Raw genomic sequence first — 27,435 nt, 5'->3', positions numbered from 1 at the left:
TGCATGATAAAGGTATTTGGGTAGTTTTTTACATAGGCGTGATAGCGAGATACGTTATAGCAGAACCCGTGATAGCCGAGAGTTGAGTGTAAAGGGAAATAGGAGGAGGACAAAGAGAAATCAGTGCAGGAAAAGGAATGGGTATGAAGGCCAAAGTGAGTAGGAAAGCCAGTATTGAGCAGAAACAGATCAAAGAAAGAAAGAAACTGTTCAAAGAGGCAATCCCTGGGGGTGACAAACGAGTCACCTCGAAGGGTACGATGGCAACTGAAGTCTCCATGGAGGAGAATCGGAGGAGGAAGGGAGAGAAGTAAGGAGGAAAAGGAAGAAAAATCAAAAGGAATAGCAGGAGGGAAATAGAGAGAGCAGACAGTGACCCAGCAGTGAAGAAAAAAAACAGGCAGAAGCATGAGGAATGGAGGAAGGAACAGAAAGGGGTACAAAAGGAACTGTTGCAGACAAGAGGAGCAACAGGAGGAGGAGGAGGAGAACCAAGAAAAGAAAAAGCTGGAATAGGAACAGGGGTAGCACGGAGAAAAGTTTCTTAAGAGAAAAACAAGCAGAGGATCATGAACGGATATGAGGTATCTTAAGGAAGGAAGATGGGACGCGAAACAACGTATATTCCATTGCAGAAGGACCATGGGGAGAAACAATAATTAAGAATGGGAAGTGGGTGGCGGATGCACATGACTGTCAAGGTGAGGGTGGCTGGGAGGCATAGGGTGATCGATGATCAAAAGAATAGGAGAAGAGAAAAAATAAACAGAAGTCACAGAGGGGGAGAGGATGGATAGAGCTGGGGGGAGGGGAAGGTTCAGGAGAATGAGGAGGAACAGGAGTAGGGGGGAAGAGAAGAGGGAGGTGGATGAACGTCCACAGAAACAAGGAAGGACATGGAGGAAGTTGTGAATGTAGGAGGCAATATCTTGAATGGTTTCTGTATCCGAGGGAGATGAAACAGGACGGGGACACCGATGAGATGACCTGAGGGTGCTGACAGGTGGATATGAGAAAGGATGAAGTACTGGGAGGTGAAGTGGAACATAAGGGACATTTGGGAGGTCTGACAGGAGAAGTTGGGGGGAAGAGACCAGGAATGTGAGACAGGGAAGCGCGAACATGTTGACGTTTGCTTGAAGGACAAGAAGGTGATGGAGGAGAGGACCGAGAAGATACAGAGGCAGAAGGAGGTACGTGAGGAGGTGAGGAACAAAGGAAGGAAGAGGAAGAATCAGGGAGAGATACATGAGCTGAGAAAGAATTAGAGATAGGGATGGAAGCCAAGACACCAAAGGAGCTGGAGACTGGCAACACCACGGGAGGAGGACGGGCTAGGCATGCGTACATAATGGCTGGAAAGTGACCAAGGCTACAAACTCGGTGACAGGCATAACGAAGGAAGAGGCCAGTTTTCCATCGGATCCTAGACACTTCTGCCTCAAATAGAAAAATGGGACATTGCTAATAGGTGGCAGAATGGCTACCCTGACAATTAGGGCTGCACCGGATGGTGAAAGTACAGTCCAAGTAAGTGTGATCAGCCTGAGCAAAGTTGGGGCAGACTGCAGTTGATCAGCAGTATTTGGCAGGGTAGCCAAAGCGCCAATAAGATGTGCACTGCCGAGGAGATGGAAGAAACCTGTTAATGTGGAGAAGTGGCACAATGATGACTATAGAGGGCAGATCTTGAGATGCAAAGACGATCTTGACAATACTGACTGGCTCCTGTCAGTGTCCACAAGGAAGCATGGTATAACACTGAACTGAGCAAATGGGATGGCATTGGTCAGAAAGAATGAGCTCAATATCACCAAAGCACTCTGCAAAAGCTCTCTGGTTAAAGGACTTTGACGATGGTAGATGGACGGTGCCAGCGGAGGAATAAGCTGGATGTCTGGGAACACAAAAATGGGTTGTCCTGAACTGTTGACCAGATATGTCACTTTCTAGGCTTGGGCAGCATTGTGGACTACAAGGAGGCAGGAGCCATTTGGACAGGCCAAAAATGTGACATACCTGCCTACCTGGCAAAGCAGAGAGAGGTGGTGCATGAGGTCATCATCTGCATCCATAATATTGAAGAATTTTGTCCATGTCTGAGAACCGAATAAGAGGAGGTGAGGAAGGGGCAGGCACATAGGAAGAAGGAAGAGGTCAGGGGAGGGAGACGGAGGAAACAGAAGGAACGGTGACAGAAGGTGAAGGAGGAAGGTAGGGTGAAGCGTGACAATAAAAGATGAACTGACTGAAGCAAGCATAACAGGAGCCAGAGGAGTGAAAAACACAGAGGGGGAGGAAGATGTGTTAGTCATGGTAAATGAACGTGTAGAAGGAGGGGAGGAACTTGAAGCCATGGTCAAAAGAGAGTCCTGGGTTGTCACCGGGGTTGAGCCACAAGAAACATAATCATCCATATAACTGAAAGACAGACTTCACCTCCATATCCCCACCCACCACAGAGCCCAACGAGGGGAGGCTCATGATGAGTCAAAACTCAAGAGAGAGAGAGAGAAAGAGAGACTACAATCAGGATCTATTCTTAACCCCTTAAACGCGGCCGTGAACAGTCCCCCCCACCCCCCGAGTGGCAGGGTTGTATCGCGGTCTGAGTACCTGTAGGAAAATATTAGCCAAAAATCAGAGATTAACCCTAGAACATTATACTTGGTATGGCAGATAGTACTTACATTCAGCTTTCTCCAGAGACAGGTGTTGAGCCTTCGTGGACTACTCAAGGACTTGTGGAGACTTGCAAAGTTGGGTAACCAAATCTTCACTTTCACACCTCCAGCAACCCGGTTTTCCCTCTACCACAGCCTCATTCTGTCACAGTAAACTTTATACTACAACGTAAAGGTAGTTTGGAATCTGTATTTGTACAATAAGCACTGAAAATAAGGCTAAAATCAACGAAGCGTACGGCCGACATGCAGCGCAGCGGCGGTCTTCCCGTCACTCAACAAACATTTCCATTTTCACAGCTAAAAACACGTATACAACATTATTTTCAATCATATTACTTCCCAAAAGATCACCGCGGCGCGCTTTTTATTCTGCCTTACGCCCGTCACTTTATTCTCGTTCCTGTCGGCCGCTTGCACTGACTCGGAAGAGCTAGAACTCGCCATAATGTCACTTTGAAAGCCTGCGGTAAACTGACGCTAAACAGGGGCAAACCGTGAGAAAAAAAGCTAGTGTTACAACTGGGGAAACAACCGTTTCCTATTAGCATAAACTGCTTGTGAGAGGAGAGCGCAAATTTACAGTTCTGAGCACTCAGAGCGCTGCCATGTATCACAGCCAGGCTGGCTGGGCCATGGCGGGGGGGGGGACGGGGGATAAACACGATACTTGGCAACAACGGAGGTCAGTAGTACAAAGGTAAAGTATGCTAATTGTAGCTAAAGGGTGGTGGTACTGATAGACAATACTAGCTGGAGCCTGCCTGCCCGCGGTTATTCAAAATTTACTAGAATCGCAAACGCGACACTCCGCCGTTATGCCCTTTTCGCCGAGCGTCGCAAACGCGATGATCCGCGTTTAAAGGGTTAATGAGATGCTTCAACACACTATGTTTAACCTCTACACACTGGTTGGCATGTATAGCCGTCACGATTTTGGAAGCAGAGCAACGCCGGTTGACATGTATAGCCACAAGCATTTCCTGCCACCTTTAGAACTTTAACTTATCCTTACTCATCAACAGACCACCTGGAGACATGAGCATACTTTCATTTGAAAGAGTTGGTGAGTCTTTTGTATCTTTAATTTTTTCTCTAGCTGTTATAGTTTGGCAGATATTAGGGTTTGAAGTAAGGGTATTTCCTCCAAAGTCATGAAATCCCCTGTAGGGAGGAGTGTGCAACATCAGAAAACCCCCGGCATGTAGGGGTTAAAACACTGAAAGTTACAGGCAGTAAAAAAGACAGTATGAGTTGGCCTGTTGTGTATATGAAGGACTAATGACTGTATTCTCATCAGTTAAGGAGTCTCCCTAACATCTTTTCTTTACCATTTCATTTCTGCATATGGCATGTTAATATTCTCTTGTATGCAATGTGATAGGTGGGGTGCTCGCCATACACCCACTCGATGTAGCGCTGCTTTGGGTGTCTCCCCTTTCCTCTCTTCCTTCCTTCCTTCCTTCCTCCTCTGTCTTTCTTTCCTTTATTCTTTCCTCTTCCTTCTGCCTATGGATGATTTTACACTCACTATTCTGTCTTTCCTCCTCCTTCTGCCTATGGGTGACTCTACACTGAATTACAAGCCAAATGGCTTCCTGTGCACCAGGAAACCATCTACTATGTGGGGTGGTAACCATATAACCAAATTATGGCGCCTGGTGGTTTAGAAAATAATTAAGGAGCTCCAATCAGATTGAGCTGGTGCAGGTTAATATCCAAGGGATGGTTGTGGTTTATTGTTCAAGTAATGCCACTCAGGGATGAGTGAGGCTGGTCACTCTCATCTTAAATGTCAGGACCAACTTGCCTAGCCCCGGGCTCCTATGCTCTTCATGGGCAACATAGGATTTGATGATGGATGGATGCTATTCTTGCCATCTACTCACCTGAAGGAAGCTTTCGGCGGCCTTTCTGCTTGATGTCAAAAAGGCTGTGTTACGGTAACTTCAATTCCCACGAGGAAAGTCTCTATCTATCTATTGCCAGACGCCTCAATCCCGTTTGGGGTGGCCACAAACAAATCGCCTCCATGTTGCCCTGTCCCCCACCATTTCACTGCCCTGCTCCCAACTCACACCCCCCTCTCTCATATACATCTCCACCCCATCCCTCCATCTCATCCTCGGCCTCCCCCTCCCTCTTCCTCCCTCCACCTCACTCACATACACTCTCTTCATCAGTCTTTCACCCTCCATCCTCTCCACATGGCCAAACCACCTCAGTGTGTTCCTCATAACACTTCCTATAACAAGGAAAGTGATCCACCTAAATGTCGCCTTCAGGTGTCTTCGCTCGATGTCAAAAGGCCAGAAATGAGGCATAACTTGGGAACCGTTGACCTGATTGGATTGGAAATTATTCTTCAAATTAGAGCATTTTAGCAGTGCCTAGCTCAAACAAAAATGGTGCTTCAATGAGCCGGTTTTTATGTGTTACCATAACAAATGGAGAAATCAACAAACATACAGAAACTGGATCATTATAATATAGATGTAGATGTTAAAAGATTTATAAATAGCATATACAAGAACAATAAGTTGTGATATGCAAGTTAATTACTAAGGAAGAGGCATTAGTAGCTTCCTAACACCACAAGAATACATGCCTAAGAGTACCAGTTAAGTTTTACATTGGAACAAAAAAGGAGAAATGGAGTGTAAATGCACTGCTAGATGGGTACTGTGCATTGTGCACATGCCATAATGGGGGAATGCTGCACATATACAAGAAAAGAGAGAGAGAGAGAGAGAGAGAGAGAGAGAGAGAGAAACTTAGTTGGAGAGATGAAAACCCTTTCACTGCACCCTACTTAAAACTGCTGTAGATTGTAAAGTTGTAAAAATAATTTCTTGGTCTATTGTACAATAAATAACAGTGATCAATGTACAGTGCTGTTTATCATCACTATCATTATCATAATCATCATCATTCCACTCAGAGATGGGGTGAGGTTGGATCCTGAAAAAAGGAAAAAGAAATTATGAAAGTGGGAAAACTATCTACACTACATCCAGTAAAATGGACCAGACATTCATCTGCATATCATTCAAGCCCCTAGAATAGACTGTCACACACTGAAATGATAATGTTAAGTTTTATTTGACAGATGTTACAGTAAGTTACAGAGTATTTCAGAATTAAAGCTTTAGGTTTTAAAAAATTGAAGTGTTTGGATCACACAGCACAAATATATGCAAAAATAATTTACATATGTAAAATATAAAATACAAAATAAATGCTCTGATGTGATAATACAACTATAAAGGTACACATTTAATAGAAATATAAAGCTGCCTTAAACTCATCAACAATACAACATAAGGTCAACACAATTATGAAACTGCACACGATTCATTAGTTACCAGTACAGAAAACAAAAAATGCCATAAAATGGAGGCTCGGTGGTGGAGCGCCTGACTCAGGACCGAAGAGTCTTGAGTTCACACCACGCCTGGGTAAAAGCTGCCTTGCCAGAAGAGGTAGCACTCTCCTATCACTTAGCTGGCTGTAGCAGCTGTAGCTCAGTAGGTTAGAGCACTCTGACCGAAGGGTCAGAGGTTCGAGTCCACCCAAGGGTCATTGGCAAACATCAGAAAGGGCATCTGGTTATAAAGTGCTAAACAAAGTCCTCTACCCAGGGGCAATGCCTTAGCCCTTATCAAAACGGGGACACGGTATATTAAAAAAAAAAAAAAAAAAAAAAGTGCACCATTAATGAGATAATGTCTGGGTACTAATCAGCAACTCCAAACATAACCCTGCTCAATGAAATCAATTAAAGCAGCACTAAGAACACATTTTGTATTACAAAAATGAATGTTTATATTTATGTATTATAGAATTTTATGTATCAAATCTTCATTTTAAAAGAAAAGTGAATTATCATTCTGTATCACAATATCAGGTAATGGAACTGTAAAACAAACTAGGGTTTCCTCGTTTTCCATTTCAACTATTAAACAAAATAAATGCTATTCACATAAAATATTAAAGCTCTGTTGCATGGCAGATGCATAAATATGGAATGCGGCAAATACCCAACTTCTAATGTCCATCTATTCTTTCTACCACAATATTATCCTTTTCAACCATTAGATATAAATTGGAAAATAAAGTACATGGTTTTCTGAATAATGTGAGTGACTGACTGCAGAATATCTGAATACTTTACACCTTTACATGTAGTAGTCACAGTATTACTTGCACATGGTTATATCAATGGATAATATTCTTACTATAAATCGCAACAGTAAGTTTTCAAGTTTAATCACCAGTGAATACATTTCAGTATCTGAATCTTCCATGCTCCTCCATACACATTTTGCCAGTATATGTCATTAGTATGAGTTAAAATTTTTCTTCTGCATCTTGTACTATAGTATGTTTTGTTACGAAGAAATATGTTTTTCTGTCAACAACTTGTACTACAACAAAATGATGCAATTCTGAATATTTCATAAACAAATTACAATGGAGGAAGCAGGGGTTTCAGTCTTCAATATTTCATTGGTTAAAAGGTTAAGTGTAACATTTTTAAAATTAAATAACGCATTATTCTTATATTTAATTGCACATTCTTTTAAGCAGTACAGTAATGCTCACTATGGTATACTAGACTGTTTTATCAAATTTGCTGATCTGAAACCCTTTATAATCAGTAAACTTCAGTCCAGTATATTTGGAAATGCATGGAGTAACCGGCACTTTAACCACTGCACACTAGGAAAAGGGATGGCTAACCCCACCCCACCCCACCCTCTGGAAAACCAACTTTCCTCAAAACAATTCATGACTCTAGAATGACAAAACGATGAAAATGAAGTATGAAAAGCAGCATTTTATCCTCCCAATGCTCTCTGGTGCCTTATGCAAGTGAAAATAGTAGTGTGTATTGAACAAGAATGTCTCGGATGGGTATCATCCTCTCATTTTGTAAACGGGATATGTAAAACCTCTTCACTTACCAATATTACTTATCCATCTAGTCATATGGCAGAACAATAATTAAAAAAAAAAAAACAATAATAATAATAATAAAAGGTGGAGGGGTTATGAGTGAACATGAGAGGCTGATAGACTACAGCAAGTCTCCAGGTAACTAACAAGATTAATTTTTAAGATTGTCTTTAAATTGAATTTGTGAGTAACCTAGAATTAATATCTGTTTGTCTAACAGTACACTTATACCGTACATTTAACCCATGTATATAGGATACAAACACAAACACATTACAAACACACAGAACACATTATGAATTTACTGTTTTTCTATCCTTTGATATTTCACTGGTACTTGCATCACATTTTCACTTGTGAGCCATGCTAGGAGGTTGCAGAGAGCCTGACTGCACCTGTCTCCACATGTCCAAGATCCGACCTAATATTGGCACTAAAGTTACTCCAAACCGGGATGAACAGCAATGGGTGGCATGCACCGTTTTCTTCAGTCATAGTAAGTAGAATCACTCATTCACAATAGCAAACCACACTAGGTAGCTAAGGTTTTATAATTAATAGGTCTCCTCATACCAGGAGAATTTCAAAAAACAGATTGGTGTTAGCCAGGGACTTGCTGTACTGACAAACAGAAAGGTAAAGACTGAGAGTGAGTGGTATGATGGATGGTATAAGGTACTGTATCCTGAATGCGGGCAGATGAAAGAATCACACTGAAACAGAAAGAGCCTCCCTCAAGGATTCAAACCATGTTCGGGGGAGGGGGAAACAATGTATGAGTACAGTCCAGCAACAACAGCCCACTAAAGATGAATACAAGTATAGCAACCACAGTGCAGGGGTTGATGCTTGTGATATCATAAAATGTGCTACAACTTCCAGTATCATTTGAGTGTACATACCAGTAATTCACCCGATACTCGTTGTGCTTTGGACTCACATGGTTGCACTGAACTGTTTGGAAATATTGTATATCAAAAAAAGTCTGATAAATCTGGAAAAAGTCTGATATATTGAAATAATTCTTCCTACTTTTGAGATTGGTTCCCTCATAAATAAGCATCATATAGAGAGTTTACTATAACTAAAAATCAACCTTCACAAAGGATACCGTAATTATCAGATACATATACTGTGTATATATATATATATATATATATATATATATGTGTGTGTGTGTGTGTGTGTGTGTGTGTGTGTATATATGGAGTGCCAGGCACTTACTTTCATGCAAATATTTTCTATGTAATGACCCTGTGTACTACTAATTCAGGGTATTGCGCTTATTTTTTTTGTGACGTTTTACGTAAACACTGAAAAACATATCCCAGAAAAAGTGGCAACAACAATAATTGCTACATACACTGCACAAATGGACATTTTATTTGTGCATCTAATTTGTGCCCCTATGTGCCCAAAACCTGTGCACAATGCTTTAAAAAAGTTAATGTGAGACATAAAAGTAAGTTACAAATTATGTATGGTGTAAATATATATCCAACAAATGAGAAAATTAATCTGTAAAATTGATCCTGCAAGAAAAACTACTAAGCAACATATATCATATCTCCTTATTTCTGAGGACCATACATCACATTTAATTCACAACTTACAAGTAATTCTTTATAAATTATCAAGCCTTAAAGAGGAAGTTCACCTTGTTGATAATGACTTCTGCAGTCAAAGTTCATACGCTAAATGATGATCTCTTTTAATGCTTATGTGCTTTGCATAGCCAATTCATAAAACTAACATACCTGGTAGTAAAAATAAAAAAAAGGGGGGGTAGGGTGGGGGGAGGAGATATCTTTTCATTACTACACAATACAACTTCAAAAGGTGATGATAAAATTATAGCTTTCCAGTACACCATTATCTGACAGTGACGTGTAAAACAATACTTGTTCAAGATGTCTGATTGGGTATCTAGACGAAGCATGCAAGAACTAATGCTTTTTATATTACAAAATTCCAAGTACTGTATTTAGCAACCTGAAGTATAGTAAAATTTTTCTCTTAACCCTTCGTAAGCCAGGTGAAAAAAGTAACCCTGAAAGCCCTGTGGGGTCTTGAAAGAACTCAGCTTAATTTTTGGATTTCTGCCATATGCACAAAGTTACAACAGCTAAATGTTGTACCTATGTTGCCCAGGACACGGCATGTGCAGCCATGTGTACCTTTTGAATTTTATTTGTGTGTGTGTGTGTGTGTGTGTGTGTGTGTGTGTGTGTGTGTGTGTGTGTGTGTGTGTGTGTGTGTGTGTGTGTGTGTGTTTTAATGAAAATAAAATTTTATAACTTACCTGTACTTCAAAAATTTTCAGCCTTCACATGTAATGAATAATGTAGCATATTTTTTAGGTTACATCATTCTTATTCATTCAGCTTGCTCTTAACAAAATAAAATAAACGTATTATCAGTTATAATTGTGGTAGGTGGTAGCGACCATCATCCACTCACTTGATGTTATGCTGCCTACTTCTTCCTTAGCCTTTATCATTCTTTTTCTGTGCCTGCCCTCCTCTCTTCCTATTTCTCCCATCTTTCCTGTCACTTCTTATTGCTTTTCTTTCCTTTACAGGTGGCTTTACATTGAGTGACAAGTCAAATGGTTTCCTGCAAGCCAAGAAACCATTTACAACGGTCGGTGGTAACCATATAACCAAACCATACGTGCTCCCTACATGTCAACAAGTGGGTTGGTGGAGGGTTAGCGCCCTCCCCGTAAAACAAATAACTCAAAGTCAAATGGCCACCCCTTACGGGATTATGGCATCTGGCAATAGGTAGATAGATAGATGTTATAATACCATAGAATATATATATCTATATCCATATCTATCTATCTATCCCGGAGGATTGGAAGTCAGGTATAATTATTCCCTTGTACATAAGGAAAAGGGGAAAAAGAAGTGTGTGGTAACCATAGGGGCATTTGTCTTCTTAGTATAATAGGAAAAGTGTATGGTAGGATACTTATAGACAGAGTTAGAGAAAGAACAGAGAAATTAGTTGGAGAAGAACAGGGAGGCTTTAGGAAGGGAAGAGGTTGTGTAGATCAGATATTCATTCTTAGATCTTTAGTGGAAAAGTTTCTAGAGAAGGGAAAGAAGTTGTATGCGGCTTTCATGGATTTGGAGAAAGCATATGACAGGGTGGATAGACAAGGATTGTGGAAAGTATTAAGAATATATGGAGTAGATGGGAAGTTGTTGAATGCTGTGAAGAGTATGTACGATGGTGCAAAGGCTGCAGTGCGTGTGGATGGCGAACTAAGTGAATTTTTCTCTTTGAAAGTTGGTTTGAAACAGGGATGTGTCATGTCTCCATGGTTGTTCAATCTGTACATGGATGGGGTAATAAAAGAGGTACAAGGTAGGGTAGTGGATGTTGGAGAGGCCATGGTGAGAGAGGATAGTGTTTGGAAACTCCCTGTACTGTTGTTTGCAGATGATACTGTGTTGTTGAGTGAAGACGAAGGGGAGCTGCAAGGCTTGGTGGATGAGTTTGAGAGAGTGTGTAAGAAACGGAATCTAAAGGTGAATGTAGGGAAGAGTAAAGTGATGGTCTTTGAGAGAGGTGAAGTTAGTGACTGTACAACGAGGTTGGATGGTGAGGAATTGGAAAATGTGAGTACGTTTAAGTACTTGGGTAGTGTGATGAGTAAGGATGGAGGTTTGGAGGGTGAAATGCTTGAAAGGGTACAGCAGGGAAGAAAGGTTGCTAGTTCTTTGAAAGCAGTGATAAGAAACAGGGAAGTGAGCATGGAAGTGAAAAAGTTACTACATGACAGTATTGTGATGCCAACTCTAATGTACGGAAGTGAAGCTTGGACATTATTGGAAGGACACAAGTCAAGAGTGAGAGCAGTGGAAATAAGTTATTTAAGAGGAGCCTGTGGAGTCACGTGGAGAGACAGGCTGACGAATGAGGATATAAAGGAGCGTTGTGGTGTTGATGTGGATGTGATAGGAAGCGTTATAAGGAACACACTGAGGTGGTTTGGCCATGTGGAGAGGATGGAGGGTGAAAGACTGACGAAGAGAGTGTATGTGAGTGAGGTGGAGGGGGGAAGAGGGAGGGGGAGGCCGAGGATGAGATGGAGGGATGGGGTGGAGAGGTATATGAGAGAGGGGGGCGTGAGTTGGGAGCGGGGCAGTGAAATGGCGGGGGACAGGGCGACTTGGAGGCGATTCGTTTGTGGCCACCCCAAACGGGATTGAGGCGTCTGGCAATAGATAGATAGATAGATATATATATATATATATATATATATATATATACAGTACATATATTGAAAATAAAATGATGCAAAAAATTTGGCTGAATCAATGTTCAAAACATAAACAAGATTGACATTTATATAAAAAAAAAACTGAATGATTTACAAATCAAGTAAACATAAACATAAACAAGACTGATTTATAATCAGAAAACCCCTGAATGATTTACATACATACATAATCTAATCCTATGTTGTCCATGAAAAGCGTAGGAGCCCGAGGTTAGGCAACTTGGTCCAGATATTTAAAATGAGAGTGAGCAGCCTCACATGTCCCTGAGTGGCATTATGTGAGCAATAACCCCAACTACCCCTTGGATATAAACCTACACAGGCTCAATCCACTTGGCATGCCTTAATTACCCACTAAACCACCAGGTGTCACAGTTTGGTTATATCGTTACCACCCAGCATAGTAAACGGTTTCCTGGTGTGCAGGAACCATTTGGCTTGTCACACAGTGTAGAGTCATCCATAGACAGAAGGAAGATGAAAGAATGAAGGAATGAGAGACAGAAGAGGAAGGAAGGAAAGAGGGAAGGAAGAGAGGAAAGGGCAGTCACCTGAGAGCAGCACTACATCAAGTGAGTGGATGATAAGCACCCCCACATACCACTAACATCAGATAAATCACTGTAGGTGTCATTATCAGCATCAGAAATGGGAGAATCTTCTATAATTTTCCCCCGCTGACTGTAGAACATCTCAAAACATTCAGTGACATGGTCAATAACATCTATTATCTGGAAAAAAAAAAAAAAAAAAAAGTTACATGGAATGCTAGGTGGGGTACTGGACGACCCCCAATGAAGTTTGTGCCCCCCTAACTCCTGAACTATACTGTAAGTCTTTCCAATCAAATGCTGCGTGCTTATACACTGGCCAAAGTCATGGTTCAAATAAGTGGCTGAATGGGATCATTTGGTCAACCTGACCCCACATGGCATGCAAAGGGTTAATCACCATCATCATCCCCCTACCACATGCATCTGAGGCAGGGTCTTCCTAAGCACTGCTTTTAGATTTCTGTCTATCTATCTATTGCCAGATGCCTTAACCCTGTAAGGGGTGGCAAAAAACTAATCACCTCCACGTCGCAATGTCCCCCTCCATTTCACTGCCCTGCTCCCAGCTCACACACCCCTCCCTCATATACCTCTCCACTCCATCCCTCCATCTCATCCTTGGCCTCCTCCTCCTTCTCTCCCCCTCCACCTCACACACATACACTCTCCTTGTTATTCTCTCACTCTCCATCCTTTCCACATGGCCAAACCATCTCATTGTAATTCTCCAAGCTTTCTATCAGATCCACAACCACACCACAGTGCTCCCTCACTACCTCATTTGTCAGTCTGTCTCTCCATGTAATTCCACATGCTCCTCTCAAATGACTCATTTCCACTGCTCTTGTTCTTGACTTGTGTCCTTCCAACAAGGTCCAAGCTTCACCCCCATACATTAGAGATGGTATCACAGTACTGTCATGCAGTGACTTTTTTACTTCCAGGCTCACCTCCCTGTTCCTTATCACTGTTTTCAAAGAACCTGCAACCTTTCTTCCTTGTTGTACACTTTCAAGCACTTCATCCTCCAAACTTCCATTCTTACTCATCAAGCTACCCAAGAACTTAAATGCACTCACATTTTCCATTTCCTTATCATCGAATCTCACTTCACATCCAGTGACTTCATTCCTCTCGAAGACCATAACTCTACTCTTCCTTGTACTCACATTTAGATTCTGTTTCTAACACACTCTCCCAAACTCATTCACCAAGCCTTGCAGTTCCTCTTCATCTTCACTTAACAATACAGCATCATCTGCAAACAACGGTACAAGGAGTTTCTTAGATTTCACAAGGTACATAAATCAGAGAAGAATTGAGGTCCTAGCTCTAGTTTTTCATCTTCCCATGTTGTAGGATGTATAAGGATGCTTGCTACAGAAGTGCTGGACAGTACAACAAAGTCTTCACATCTGAACAGTTCAAAAAGGGATTCCAGCCCCTTACATTCACTCCTTAGACTGTGCTCCTTTTTCCCAACTTCCAGGCTAATTATGCAACAATATAAACATGAGCAAATAAGTTACAGTTATACTGATGCATTTCCCATTAATAAATGAGATGAGTAAGATCTACAAAAGTAAACTATCAGCAAACTGCACAGTTCAGTCAAGCCTTAAGAATTCCAGGTCTAACCAACAGACAAAGGCCTTCCACAAACTTGGCTTTATCTGATTAAAGCTCTTTCACAATTTTCACACTACATGTAGGGTGAAGCTATTCTGTCCAACCATCTTAAAAAAAAAAAAAATGTAATTCACGTGAAGTTTACCTCCCAAAAGTATTTCATCCATCCATTTCTATCCATCTATTATTCTATTTCTGATATCAACCACATTCTTAGTCTTTTATCAGCTCTCACACCTCCAGATTCAGTCATCTCATCTCATCAGCCATTTGAGTGTCCACTGCAGGACCAGCCTATCCCGACTGAAGTGGGGACAATACAGCCAATGTATCTCTACCAAGTGGCTTAGGCTGTCTAGTAGAGATTGTATGTAGGGTTAGAAGTGCTTGTAAGTGTAACTGTAGTACTGGAGTGGCTTTGGATGTGTGTGCAATCTGTGAACCAAGTGTAATCGGCCCACACAAGCCGACTGGGTGCAAGCATACTTTATGCGACACTGGTTCAACCACAGCACCCCTTGTGTCTGCCAATGCAGTACGTGACCAGAAGAATGCTCCCAAAGTTTATTACCCTGGAGGGGCACGAACCCTCGTTCTTCAGTGTAAGAAAACGCACACTTTACCACTGCACCATAGAGGCTCTAGATTCAGTCATATAGTCATATATATATATCCAAGGGGTGGTTGGGGTTTATTGCTCATGTAATGCCACTCAGGGATGAGTGAGGTTGGTCACTCTCACCTTAAATGTCGGGACCAACTGCCTAGCCCCAGGCTCCTACGCTCCTTATGGGGCAACGCAGGATTGGATGATGGATGGATGGATGGACAAACTGTGAAATGCATATAGGGATTGCTTAGTTAGGAATGCTAAAGCGGTGTGTGGTGTGGCAAGAGTAACAACAAGGAAGAAAGGTACGGCATGATAGGATGAGGAGGTAAAGAGAGCGGTGGAGGAAAAGAGGAAGAAGTGGCTAAACTGGTTACAGGATAGGGGTTCAGTTGAAATAAGAACTGAATATGCTGAGAGCAAGAAGCATGTAAAGAGACTAGTGAAGAGGAAAAAGAAGGAGGTAAATGAGGATCTAGGAAGAAAAATGAATGCGAACTACTCTGAAAACAGAAAGTTATTCTGGAAAGAGGTGTAGAAATGTAGAAGTGAAAGCGCAAAGAAATGGGATGGTGTGAAGGATGCAAGTGGTAGATTATTAACCCATGGAGATGAAGCAAGGACCAGATGGAAAGAATATTTTGAAAGCCTGATGAATGGGGATAGAGAGAGCAGAGCAGCTGTAAACATAATTGGTTTTGGGGGTGTGCAGAGAAGGAATGCAGTGCCAGGTGATGTGACACTCGCACAGGTGAAGAGTGCTGTGAAGCGGCTGAAATATGGGAAAGCAGCTGGGGTTGATGAGGTGTATGCATGTGATGCTTAAATGTAGTGGAGAGAATGGAATGAAGTACTTGTTGGAGATATGTAAGAAGGCATGGATGAGTGAAACTGTGCCTGCAGAGTGGAGAAAGGCTATGATTGTACCCCTGTACAAAAATAAAGGTGAACGAAGTGAGTGCAGAATTATCGTGGCATAAGCTTACTGAGTGTGGTAGGGAAGGTATATGGAAGAATTATTATAGAGAAAGTAAGAGATATCAGAGGTCCTAGTGAGTGATGAACAAGGTGGCTTTATGAGTGGCAGAGGATGTGTGAACCAAATATTTGCTGTGAGACAGATAGTAGAGAAGGCTTGTGAGAAGGACCATAAGTGTTCATGGCATTCATGGATCTGGAAAAAGCATATGACAAAGTGGACAGAGAAGGATTGTGGAAAGTTTTGCTCATGTACGGTGTAGAGCGTAAGCTGCTAGGTGCCGTCAAGAGTTTTCATGATGGTAGTGAAGCATGTGTCAGGGTTAATGGGCATCTAAGTGAATGGTTCACAATCAGTGTAGGCGTGCGACAAGGTTGTGTGATGTCCCCATGTTTGTTCAATGTATATATGGATGGGGTGATGAGAGAAGTGAAAACACGAGTAATGGAGAGAGGGATGGCATTGGTAATGAACAGTGATGGATGGAATATCTCAAATTTGTTGTATGCTGATGATGCAGTACTGCTTGCAAGTACCTGACAAGAACTTGGTAGGCTCGTGCAGAGTTTTGCTGATGTCTGTAAGCGTCGTTTCTTTAGAGTAAATGTAGAAAAGAGTAACGTGATGGTTATTGAGAGAGAAGGTGACTCCCAGTGCAATGTAACAGTGAATGGAGAAAGACGAATTGGTGAGAGAGTTCAAATACCTGGGTACAGTGATGGAAAAGAGAGGAAAATGTGCAAAGGAAGTTAAAAGTAGAGTGACACAAGGAAGAAAAGTAGCTGGTGCATTGAAGGCCTTGATAAGAAACAGAGGCTTGAGTGTTGCAGCTGCACGAGGCTTACATGAAGGAGTGTTAGTGCCAACTTTAACATATGGATGTGAGACTATGGTGTGGCATGAAAATGAAAAGTCAAGAGTAAGAGCAGTGGAGATGGGACTGCTGAGGAATGTATGTGGAGTACAGAGAGTGGATAGGACACAAAATAATGTGATTCGTGAAATACGCGGAGTGAGGAAGTCGGTGGACACCAGAATTGAAGAGAGTGTACTGAGATGGTATGGTCATGTGGTGAGAATGGATAACAATAGAGTGGTGAAGAAGGTATATCTGAGCGAATTCGAAGGAGGGAGAAGGTGAGGTAGGCCAAAGAGAAGGTGGAGGGATATGGTGGATGAATGTGAGAGGAAGAGAGGTTTGGAAGTCAGTGAAGCTGGGGAACTGACAGGAGATCAAGCTGGATGGATGAATTTTGTAAGGAGATGTGCATGATCAGGGATTTTTGGCACCCCTTTTAACAAGGCAGCGCCTGGATTGACTCTGTCGGAAACGATTGTGTGAAGCTACAGAACGTGGCAAATGTTTTTGGCGTATCCGATACAGCCAGGATTCCGGGGGCTTGAATGATGAGTGAATGGAAGCGTGGCCCATTGGACTGGGCAATTTTGGGCTGTCTGGACATTGCTACTCCTCACCCAGCCCTTGGGTGGGAAAGGAGGTCTGGATGATGATGATGATGATAAATATATATATATATATATATATGTATATACATTAGGTGCTACCCAAAAGTTCCAGTAATTTGAACAGAGACAGCCCACCATTTGCAGTTTTGCCTTTTGCCACTAGGAGGAGTCAGCAGGACCCCTTGTGCATCAGTGTGGCCACAGTTGTGTTGTTGAGCTATGTTTACTACTGTATTGTAATGTGGTGTGTAGGTGGTTTGGTGGTTTTGCAATGGCGGACCAATGGCGCATCAATGTCAAGTCGATGTTGATCGTTTTCTTCGATATCCAAGGGATTATTCACAAGGAATTCGTCCCACCTGGTCAGTCTGTCAGCGGAAAGTTTTACTGTGAAGTTTTGCAGCGTCTGAGGGAGAACATCCACAGCAAACGTCCAGAACAGTGGAAGAACAAGGACTGGGTCCTGCACCATGACAACACCCCCACTCACACATCAACTGTTGTCCGGCAATTCCTGGCTTCCACTAACACGGTAGCCATTCCCCACCCACCCTGTTCACCTGACCTTGCCCCCTGCGACTTTTTTCTGTTTCCCAAGCTGAAATTACAACTGAAAGGGTGTCGATTTGACTTGATTGAGGAGATCCAGACAGAATCGCAGGAGATGCTCAAGACCATCAAACCTGAAGCCTTCCAGGGATGCATGGACTCATGGAAAAAAAACACTGGGACCACTATATACATGCCCAAGGGGACCACTTCGAAGGTGATGGTAAGAACTAGGTGAGGTAACTAATTTTCCTGCAATATTCAAATTACTGGAACTTTGGGGCAGCACCTCATATACAGTATATATATATATATATAAGTACTCGACAAAAGTATCGAGCGCCTATGTCAGGGCACGCAATACTTTTGGCGAAAAAAGAATCACCCTATTTTTTTTGGACTAAAAATTAAGCCAGAAGTTTGGGTCACTAACATGACATCACGGCAGCCTGAGGCCTTACTGCGCACTGGTTGGCTGCCACCTCAGTTGCCTACGGGCTGCGTGAGAGAGAGGAACTCCGCCGCTCCTCCCTCTCTTCTTGCGCCATTTTTTACCTAGTGTCCCTCAGTGTTTTGGCTTTCGCCACTTTATTATGGCCTCTATCCATGAACTGTTGAGTGAAATCATATCACAGATCATTGCTTTAAAGGAGGCATGCCACCCCACAAGGGAAATTAGTGATTTGGTTGGTGTGGCTCGATCGACAGTGCGGAGGTGGTGTGCCCATTTTCGAGTGGAAAATAGTGGTGATGTTCCTACAAAGAAACCGCGGTCTGGTAGGCCCAGGAAAACTTCCCCAAGGTCTGAAATGTGTTAAAATGTGCAGTGGAGTCTAATCCTCGTGTGAGTGCAAGGAAAATTAAGGAGAGCAACCTGGAAGTGTTTGGTGAGGTTTCAATGCGCACGGTGTCTCAAAGAGTCTATGAACATGGTTACACAAGCCACAGGCCTGTGAGAAAGCCTCTTCTTACATGTAACCAGCGACTTCGTAGGTTTGCCTTTGCTAACACGTACCTTAACTGGGGTGAGGACCAATGGTTGTCAGTGTTGTGGTCTGATGAGGCAACGTTTACTGTTACCTGTAATCGAGGAACGCGCGTGTACCAGCGCAGAGGTAGTGACCCGCGTGACCCCCGTTACGTGGAGAGCACAGTTAAACACCGTGATTCACTTATGGCATGGGGTTGTTTCTCTGGGAAGGGTTTGGGGAAGCTTGTTGTGCTTCCCAAGAACTGCAGAGTGAATCAGGACGTTTACCTGGAGCTTCTTTGTGATCATTTACCTGAGTCCATCGAGCTCACAGGTGCATGAGTGTTTCAGCAGGACGGTGCACCTGCTCATAAAGCCAAATCGGTCACCAACTGGCTTCGTGACTGCAAGGTCTCCTTCATGAAAGACTGGCCAGGCAATAGCCCAGACCTCAACCCGATATAAAACCTCTGGTACCTCGTAAAGAAGACTCTCCAAGGGAAGGACGTGAGCTCTCTGCCTAAGCTGGAAGCAGCCATTCGTGAGTCCTAGGCAAGAATACCACCCAAGCACCTGAGGAACCTCGCCCTTTCACTTCCACGACGTCTCAGGTCCATGAAGAAGCACAAAGGATACCCTACCAAGCATTAAAGGTAAATATAATGCATTATTTACATGTTTTTTCAATGTTGAAAGGTTTGTTTCGTGGGAGGAAACAGGGCGCTTATCAATTTTGTCGTGCACTGTATAAATATATATATGTATATATATATATATATATATATATATATATATATATATATATATATATATATATAAATATATATATATATATATATATATATATATATATATATATATATATATATATATAATATATATAAATATATATATATATATATATATATATATATATATATATATATATATATATATATATATATAAATATATATATATATATATATATATATATATATATATATATATATAAATATATATATATATATATATATATATATATATATATATATATATATATATATATATATATATATATATATAGGAGGTGCTAACCATCCACTCACTTGATATAGTACTGCTTTGGGTGTCTACCCTTTCCTCTCTCCCTTCCTCTTCTTTCCTTCATTCTTTCTCTTCCTTCTTCCAATAGGTGACTTTACACTCCCTCTTCTGCCTTTCTTTCCTTCACTCTTTCCTCTTCCTTTTGCCTAGAGGATGGCAGCGTATATATATATATATATATATATATATATATATATATATATATATATATATATATATATATATATATATATATATATATATATATATATATATATATATATATATATATATATATATATATATATATATATATATATATATATATATATATATATATATACAGTATATATATATATATATATATATATATATCTATCTATATATATATATATATATATATACATACTGTATATGCTCATTTGCTGGCGGTCATCTTGTGACCACCCTGTCCACCATAACTGACATGGCAACCACCTTCGATGCATACACCAGGACTATGCCTGAGGCTACCAATATCCTATCGACCTTGAGTGATCTGAAGTCTCAAGTGATGGCCGTCTACAACAAAAACATAAAGGAGCAGAGACAAGCCCAGATCAAACAATATTTTCATGAGACAGAACGTGGCTGCTATTCTGCAAGACTTGGACATGCCAGCAGGGGTGGATGAAGGAAGAGAAGTGGACAGAGAGGAAGTGGAGGTGCTGGAGCCTGAGTTCAACTTCAAGGGCTTCGGCATAGGTGATGGGGCTTCCCTAGAGAGACCCATGTCACCTAGTACCTAGCCCATCTACCCTCAACACACCTTCAACTGCCAATCAAGCCAGTCTTCACTTTATTTCTGGTAAGGACTTTTGGGGTTGCAGCTCTTTATAACATGTTTAATGTCTTTTCAGGTACATGTTTATTGTGTTATGCTGTTTTAGCACTAGTAAACACTCTTCATTTCTGGGTAGGGCCTGTTTGGTGTTATAGTACTTTCTGATGGGGTAGGTACATGTCCCACCGGAACGTTCCTCTATTTTTCTCATTGATTCTTAACTTCACAATTTGATGTTTCGCGTTTCGCGCAGTTTTGGCAGAACATCCGCACCGCGAAAAACGAGGATTTACTGTATATATATATATATATATATATATATATATATATATATATAACTTTTTCACCACCTTAGTCATATCTATCCACTATTTTTGTGTGACCATACCACTTACGCACACTCCTTTCTACCTTGTATTTAAAAGGTTTCCTTACCACATACCTTTCAGGACATATAACCCAAAAGCAGAAGGAATGAGGCAGTGTAGAATGTACAAGGACAGTGAGAAAATCTGCTGTCAACAGTCTGTAACATGCAAATGGTGAATCCACTGGGATAAACCTCAGAGTAGTTAGGGGAGCCCTGACTGAAGAAACTTAGACTTTGCTCTTGTGTAAACTAACACATGTGACAGCAGTGACAGAGAATAAGCGTCAATGACACTGACCTTTCTGGCTGCAGGGCACCACCACCAACTCAATAAAGTACTGTATTGTAGGTAACAGAAGCATTGAAAAAAAAAAAAATCCTGATATTAAACAAAATAAATACATTTGACACGCTACAATTAAACAAGACTTATGTAGGCAGTCATATCAAGGTGAACTTCCCCCCTGGGTTAAATTTGTTTGTAGATGTTAACATACAGCATACACAATTGTGGTTCAAAATCCCTAATACAGTATTTTCAAATATATGAAGTAGCATAATTGTGGTTCTGTACCTGTTCTTACAATAACATTTCCAATCCCCATATGTGACTCTGGAACAGATACTGTAGATGGAAACATTCACTGAGTTAGTCTCATCAATGAGAAGCACGAACAGTTTAAATTATCTGAAAATTATTAGCCTTATAAGTTACACTGATGACCGTATGTCGAAGCAGTCATTTGTACCTATAAATTATTCACATATTACAATCATGACACTGCTTATATCTTTCATCAGGTAACACAGAAACATCACTCATAGTCAGTCACTAATCCACTGGGACAATGCTAATACTGCAAACAGAAACGATCAGCCAATACAATGCAACCCATTCAAATTTATGATCACTCAGATGAAATAACTGTGTAAACCCACTATGAAAAACTCTATCCACCTTTATGCTGACTGCGTCAATGACCAAAACTTTATAAAATTGTGTATCATCACATATAACAGTTGTACATACCTAGTACTGTACTAACAATAATCTGCTAACAATGAATATGGCTTTTATTGATGAAAAAGGAATGCCTGTAGCAGTTTATGTATTGCTTCTCCTTATATAGCCATTTCAACTAAAGTACTATGACCATACGTAGTTACTGTTGATTAGACTTTCTGCTATTATGATACTGAGCTTAAATTGTATTTCCTAAATACAGTACAAACCTAGCTAGCTTTCATCATTCACAAATATACAAAAAGTTTACATTGCATTAAAAATTTAACAGCTCTCTCTCTGCTTACTCTTCATCATACACGCTAATCATAAGTATAATAATGCAATAAGGCAGAAACTTGTATGTGTATGCAAATCTACACAGGCTAAATATCTGTAAAAAAAGGTGCAGGTTATAAGGCAGAATGTTTCAATGTCAATAAACTCCTCTGAATGCACTATCTTACAGTTATTACTGCTGTTTATAATAACCCAGAAGGGACTGCAATAAACTAACCTGTAGTTACCTACTGGAATGAATGCAAAACACACAACTCAGTTACTCTTGACGAGCTGCTTCTGTTGGTGGTTAAGAATGGTGTAGTCATGTAAGGTCATGGCACCCAGTCAACATGGAAGAGTGCAATTATTTTGAGTGAGATCTGAAACCGAAATCCCACTTCACTACCACTACCATAAATGGTACTGTATCTCTTTCAGCACAATTATTGTGGTACAGTACTGTGCATCTGTGGGCCATGCTCATTACCTTACAATATGTTAACCACTTACTACAGTACTCTCTTTTCTGAATTAAAACTGTACAACATTATGTGCATTGCAGGCTACACTGTGTTGTACAAGTTTAATAAAGTACAAAAGAATAATAGTCCATAACCCATTATCTCTTTGGTAGACATCCTTGAGACTTTAAGGTATAAACACTTATAAAAATCACATAAAACTTTAATTTCCACTCTTTATAATATTATAAATACTGTACTTAAAAATATTCACCCATAAAGCTCCTTAAGTGTTTCAGTAAGAAGGATATGAGATTTTCCAAGAAATGTATAAATATATCAGTATCCATATTTTCATTTTTCATCAACACTATTAACTGACTACCAATCACTTTTCCTCACGCATTATAATTAGTCTTGAAGAAATTATCAAGCCCTTTTCCAACAACTGGTAAATATCTTAATCTGGTAGTTTCTTTCTCTACATGGCTGTATTATACATCATCAACTCCACCGTGACACAAAGATAAAATAATTCACAACTCAGGATACTCCATTATTATTGCCATTTGGCTGCTACCATAACTAAATACTTTAACTGTAAGTGGAGACACATTCAGTACTTTATAATATACAGAAACTGCTTATAACAACCAGCTGCTGCCAGAACTAAAATACTTGTAATAACTATACCTTTCCTAGGAAAAGGTGTCACAGGCATGGGGAGCCTGTTGTACAGCCATGCAAACACAGATACTGGTAGAAATGGCAGTTGGGAAAAAAAAGAAAGAAAGAAAAAAAAAAAGGGTATTTCTTGTAGCACATGATGATTGATTGCTAGTTTGTTTCTTTAATAGCAACCCTCATTTTTACAGCAGTATTATACCAGCCTTTATAGAAAATGCACCATCTACTGCTCTCAGAAATTTACAAGGCAAAATGAGAACTGCAAAACTCATATGGCTTACAGCTGTCCTCTGTAAAATGCAGATTATTTAATAAAGTAGTATCATTCCTACAGTTCTATGATTCATTCATTAATATCATACAGGCAATTTGCCAGCTTGTAGATTACAACCCTGAATAACAGCACATTGGGAAGAATAAGCTAACAAGCTCTAGTTTGGCCTTGTCCTTAAATAGTTTGCTGGCCACCTACTAGTATAACCTTTCCTAAATACAGTATACTGCTCACTTCAATCAAAAACAACAGTGAAATGTGAGCTTAAGCTGAAGACCATATTATAGTCAAATACTGAGATGACTGTAAACCAAGATGGCAGTGCAGATTGGAGGGGCAGAATAATTGCAGCCAATCTAGCAGCAGCTGAAGGCTGGGAAAGCAGACAAACCTCTACTTCTAACCAAGATAGCCTCTGGCCAGGTAAACCAAGGTAGAGGTGGCTGCTGACTGGTGAAACAGGTTGGTGTAACCTTACCACAGGGCATGATGATGGAACTTAAGGTGGCCATGAACAGAGTCGTTCTCATGGAGTACTCCAGACATAGTGGAACCAGTTGGAGAAGACATTCGCTCAGCCAGTGCTGCCGATGATCGTGCTACACTGTCGCGCCACTGGCTCGTCTTGCCTAAGGTAAAGCAATGTCAAAGACAAATCAGAGTATGCAGCGATTTTTTTTTTTTTTTTTTTTTTTTTTTGGGGGGGGGTGGGGACAAGACTAGAAAGGTACAAGAACATTCTGTATCCATATTTGTACAATACTGTATTAATGACATGTCATATCTGTTCCGGCATCCACAATAGTTTCACATTTGCACCCGCATCCACAAAATATTCAAATTCATCAACTGCATCCGTGAAAACTTCACATTCACATTTGCATCCACAAAAGTTTCACATGTGCATCTGCAACCACAAAATTTTCCCATCCACATCTGATTCCTAAAATTTTAACATCTGCATCCTCCTTAAGGGGATGAAGCTGTGTAAAGGTTGGGATTTTTAAAGCACAGAAGATGGCTATCATGCACTGGCCTTCCATACATTCAGATATTTTATGTGATATCACCAAATTACTATAAAGGCACTTAGTCCTCTGCTTCTTTTACTTATGCGGTCCCATCCTACCCATGAGGATAAAAATAACTCTTCCATGTGTTTTCATGGTCTCTCTCTCTCTCTCTCTCTCTCTCTCTCTCTCAATTTTACTTTAGTTCTCAGCTTCTTTTACTTATGTGGTCCCATCCTACCCATGAGGAAAAAAATAACCCATCCATGTGTTTTAATGCTCTCTCTCTCTCTCTCTCTGTTTTACTTTATTACTCATATGCACTTTACAGCCAAACCTCAGCATACATCAGTTTGGTATGTGATAAATCGAAAAAATGATGAATAAAAGGTTATACCCAGTTTTGTGATGATGGTGAAATCTGCCAACATGATAACTGTGGTCACTGCATACAACAATCCCGTGCATGTGTGGTGCCTCCAATGCAAATCAACAGTCAGACATTTAGGCCAAGACAGTCACCCAGTGATAACATTTGCTGTGATTGTCTCCCTTTCATTCCATTTCATGTGTGCATGGTCAGGCACCACTACTACTGCCAAATAAGTGGAGTGATATCTTTCTTGTGTGAAGTACTGAAACTTGTGGCTTGGAAATCATGTCTGGCAAGGATGCTACCCCTTGGGGAAAGTGTGGTGCTGCTGAGGGTGCCAAGGGCATGCCTAAAAGGATAAGGTTTTTTGAAACTTCAGGTTAAATGGCCCTTGGCCTCTTCCCGATCCTCACTGAGCCCATGTTATATCAACCTTGGTGTATGATAAATTGTCGTGCGATGAGAGTTAGCTTGATGTAACCCTGTCATATATCAAGGTGTGACTGTATTTCCTCACCCATAAGCACTTTGTTTCCTCACTCATAAGCACCCTCCCTTTCTTTCCATTTTACTTCCTTACTAATATTCTCTCTCTCTCTCTCATCAAGATATTCACCAATTTATATCTGTTTAACCACAAACTCACTCATTCTCATCACACTGTCATTCACTCTCTCACTACTATGCAGTCTCTACCATATCACTTCATTTTTACAGTCTGACTCACACTTTCACACTCACTATCCTGCTCACTCTCCTCCTCATGCTTAATTTTTCAGTCTCACTCACACTTTCACACAAACTTTCCTGATCACTCCCCTTCTCACACTAACTCATTCTCTCACACTTAGTTAAAATCAGACACAGTACTCACTTACACACTAATTCCTACTCATACTCACTCTAACCACACACCCACTCTTAACATTTATTTATTGTCACTGCTTCATACTCTCATGCTCACTCTATCATACTCTTTCACTTTCAACTTCCTCATAAACACTCATTCACACTTACTTTCTCACACTCTCACATTCACTTTTACTTACACAGTCACTACATTCATTCATTCTCAATTTTTCACCCTCACTTTTCCTTACCTTCATTAACTTAGTTTTTTTACTGATACTTACCATCACTCTAAAATTCTCACACACCTATTCATCTACTCCCACACAAACTCATTTTCACAAAAACTTTCTCACATTCATTCTCCGAATCTTATTTTCACTGTCTCACCAATACTTTTGCAGCCCTTCCACGCTCTCTCTTCTTGCACTTTCTTACACATATTCATTCATTCACTTCTAGCACTGACTCTCCTTCTCATATACATACTCTCACAAAGTCACTCATAGTGTCGGTCACTCACTTGCTAGAAATATGAAAGAACACTTACACATTTTAATTTAATCCAAGTAATAGTCATTAGTGCTCCGCATATTGAATTGGCTAGGGTTTTTACGCCGGATGCCCTTCCATGACGAGGTTGGACAAAATTAGAAATTAACATATTAGAGGGACAGCGCACATACGGCAGTTTGGGGACAAAGCTAGAGAGATGAGACTGAGATGGCTTGGACATGTGTGGAGGAGGGATGAGGACTATGTCGGAAGCAGGATGCTGGAATTCGAGTTACCAAGCAGGAGAAAGAGAGGAAGGCCAAAGAGAAGGTTTATGGATGTAGTGAAGGAGGACATCCGGGTGGTAGGTGTAAGGGAAGAAGATGCAGAAGACAAAGTAAGATGGAGACGAGTGATCCGCTGTGGCGACCCCTAATGGGAGAGCCGAAAGAAGAAGAAGAATAGTCATTGAAGTAGTAAGTACAGTACAATAAAATCATTCCCTTAAAATGAAAGCTTGAGTACTGTGTAGCCACGCTCTGGACTTAACATTCTTAATATGCAATGACTGCCTTCAGTGCATCTGCCATGTGGAACAAGGGCTTCCACCAATACTGGACGGCTCATCAGTCTTTCTGAAGGGCATCCTGATATGGCTCTGCAGTGTCCTCACCCAATTCAAGAGGCACTTAATGACCAAACCAATCTAAAACTACTTTTTTCTTCAACAGGAGGTTAAGGAAGCATTTATTTGGTCTTCTCATTCAAGAGAACATTCCAACTCACTCTTCCTCCTCTCAGCATAACTCAGGGGAACCAGGAAATCCAAGACCTAGGAACAGTTGGACTATGCACAGCATGCAGCAATACGTCTTGCTTAGCATACCTTTACCTCAGGTTCTGCATCACTTGCAGCACACTCCGGGCAAATCCTCCATGTTCAGAGCGAGTTTCTTAAATATATACCATGTATACAAGATGCTATGCAGAAGTTCTCAAAATTTGACAAAGGAAGGAAAAAAACTTGCATCAAGTCCTAATCACCACCAT

General features: G+C 40.8%; 1 protein-coding gene across 1 annotated transcript in view; it reads right to left on the bottom strand.

Moving 5' to 3' along the window:
• Positions 1–23,474: 23,474 nt before the first annotated feature.
• The window catches only part of LOC145412962 (uncharacterized), a 121,278-nt gene continuing 117,317 nt past the window's right edge, over positions 23,475–27,435 (bottom strand). The window contains exon 9 of the mRNA XM_080282785.1: positions 23,475–24,287. Coding sequence (XP_080138911.1) covers positions 24,133–24,287 — 155 coding nt within the window. The 3' untranslated portion in view covers positions 23,475–24,132. The remainder of the gene's footprint in view (positions 24,288–27,435) is intronic.

Source organism: Coenobita brevimanus, chromosome 94, assembly GCF_032717465.1.
Source record: "Coenobita brevimanus isolate Jiangsu-jjx chromosome 94, ASM3271746v2, whole genome shotgun sequence".
NCBI classification, from domain to species: domain Eukaryota; kingdom Metazoa; phylum Arthropoda; class Malacostraca; order Decapoda; family Coenobitidae; genus Coenobita; species Coenobita brevimanus.
Note: the sequence above shows the minus strand (reverse complement) of the source record. Positions and strands in the feature narration are given on the sequence as shown.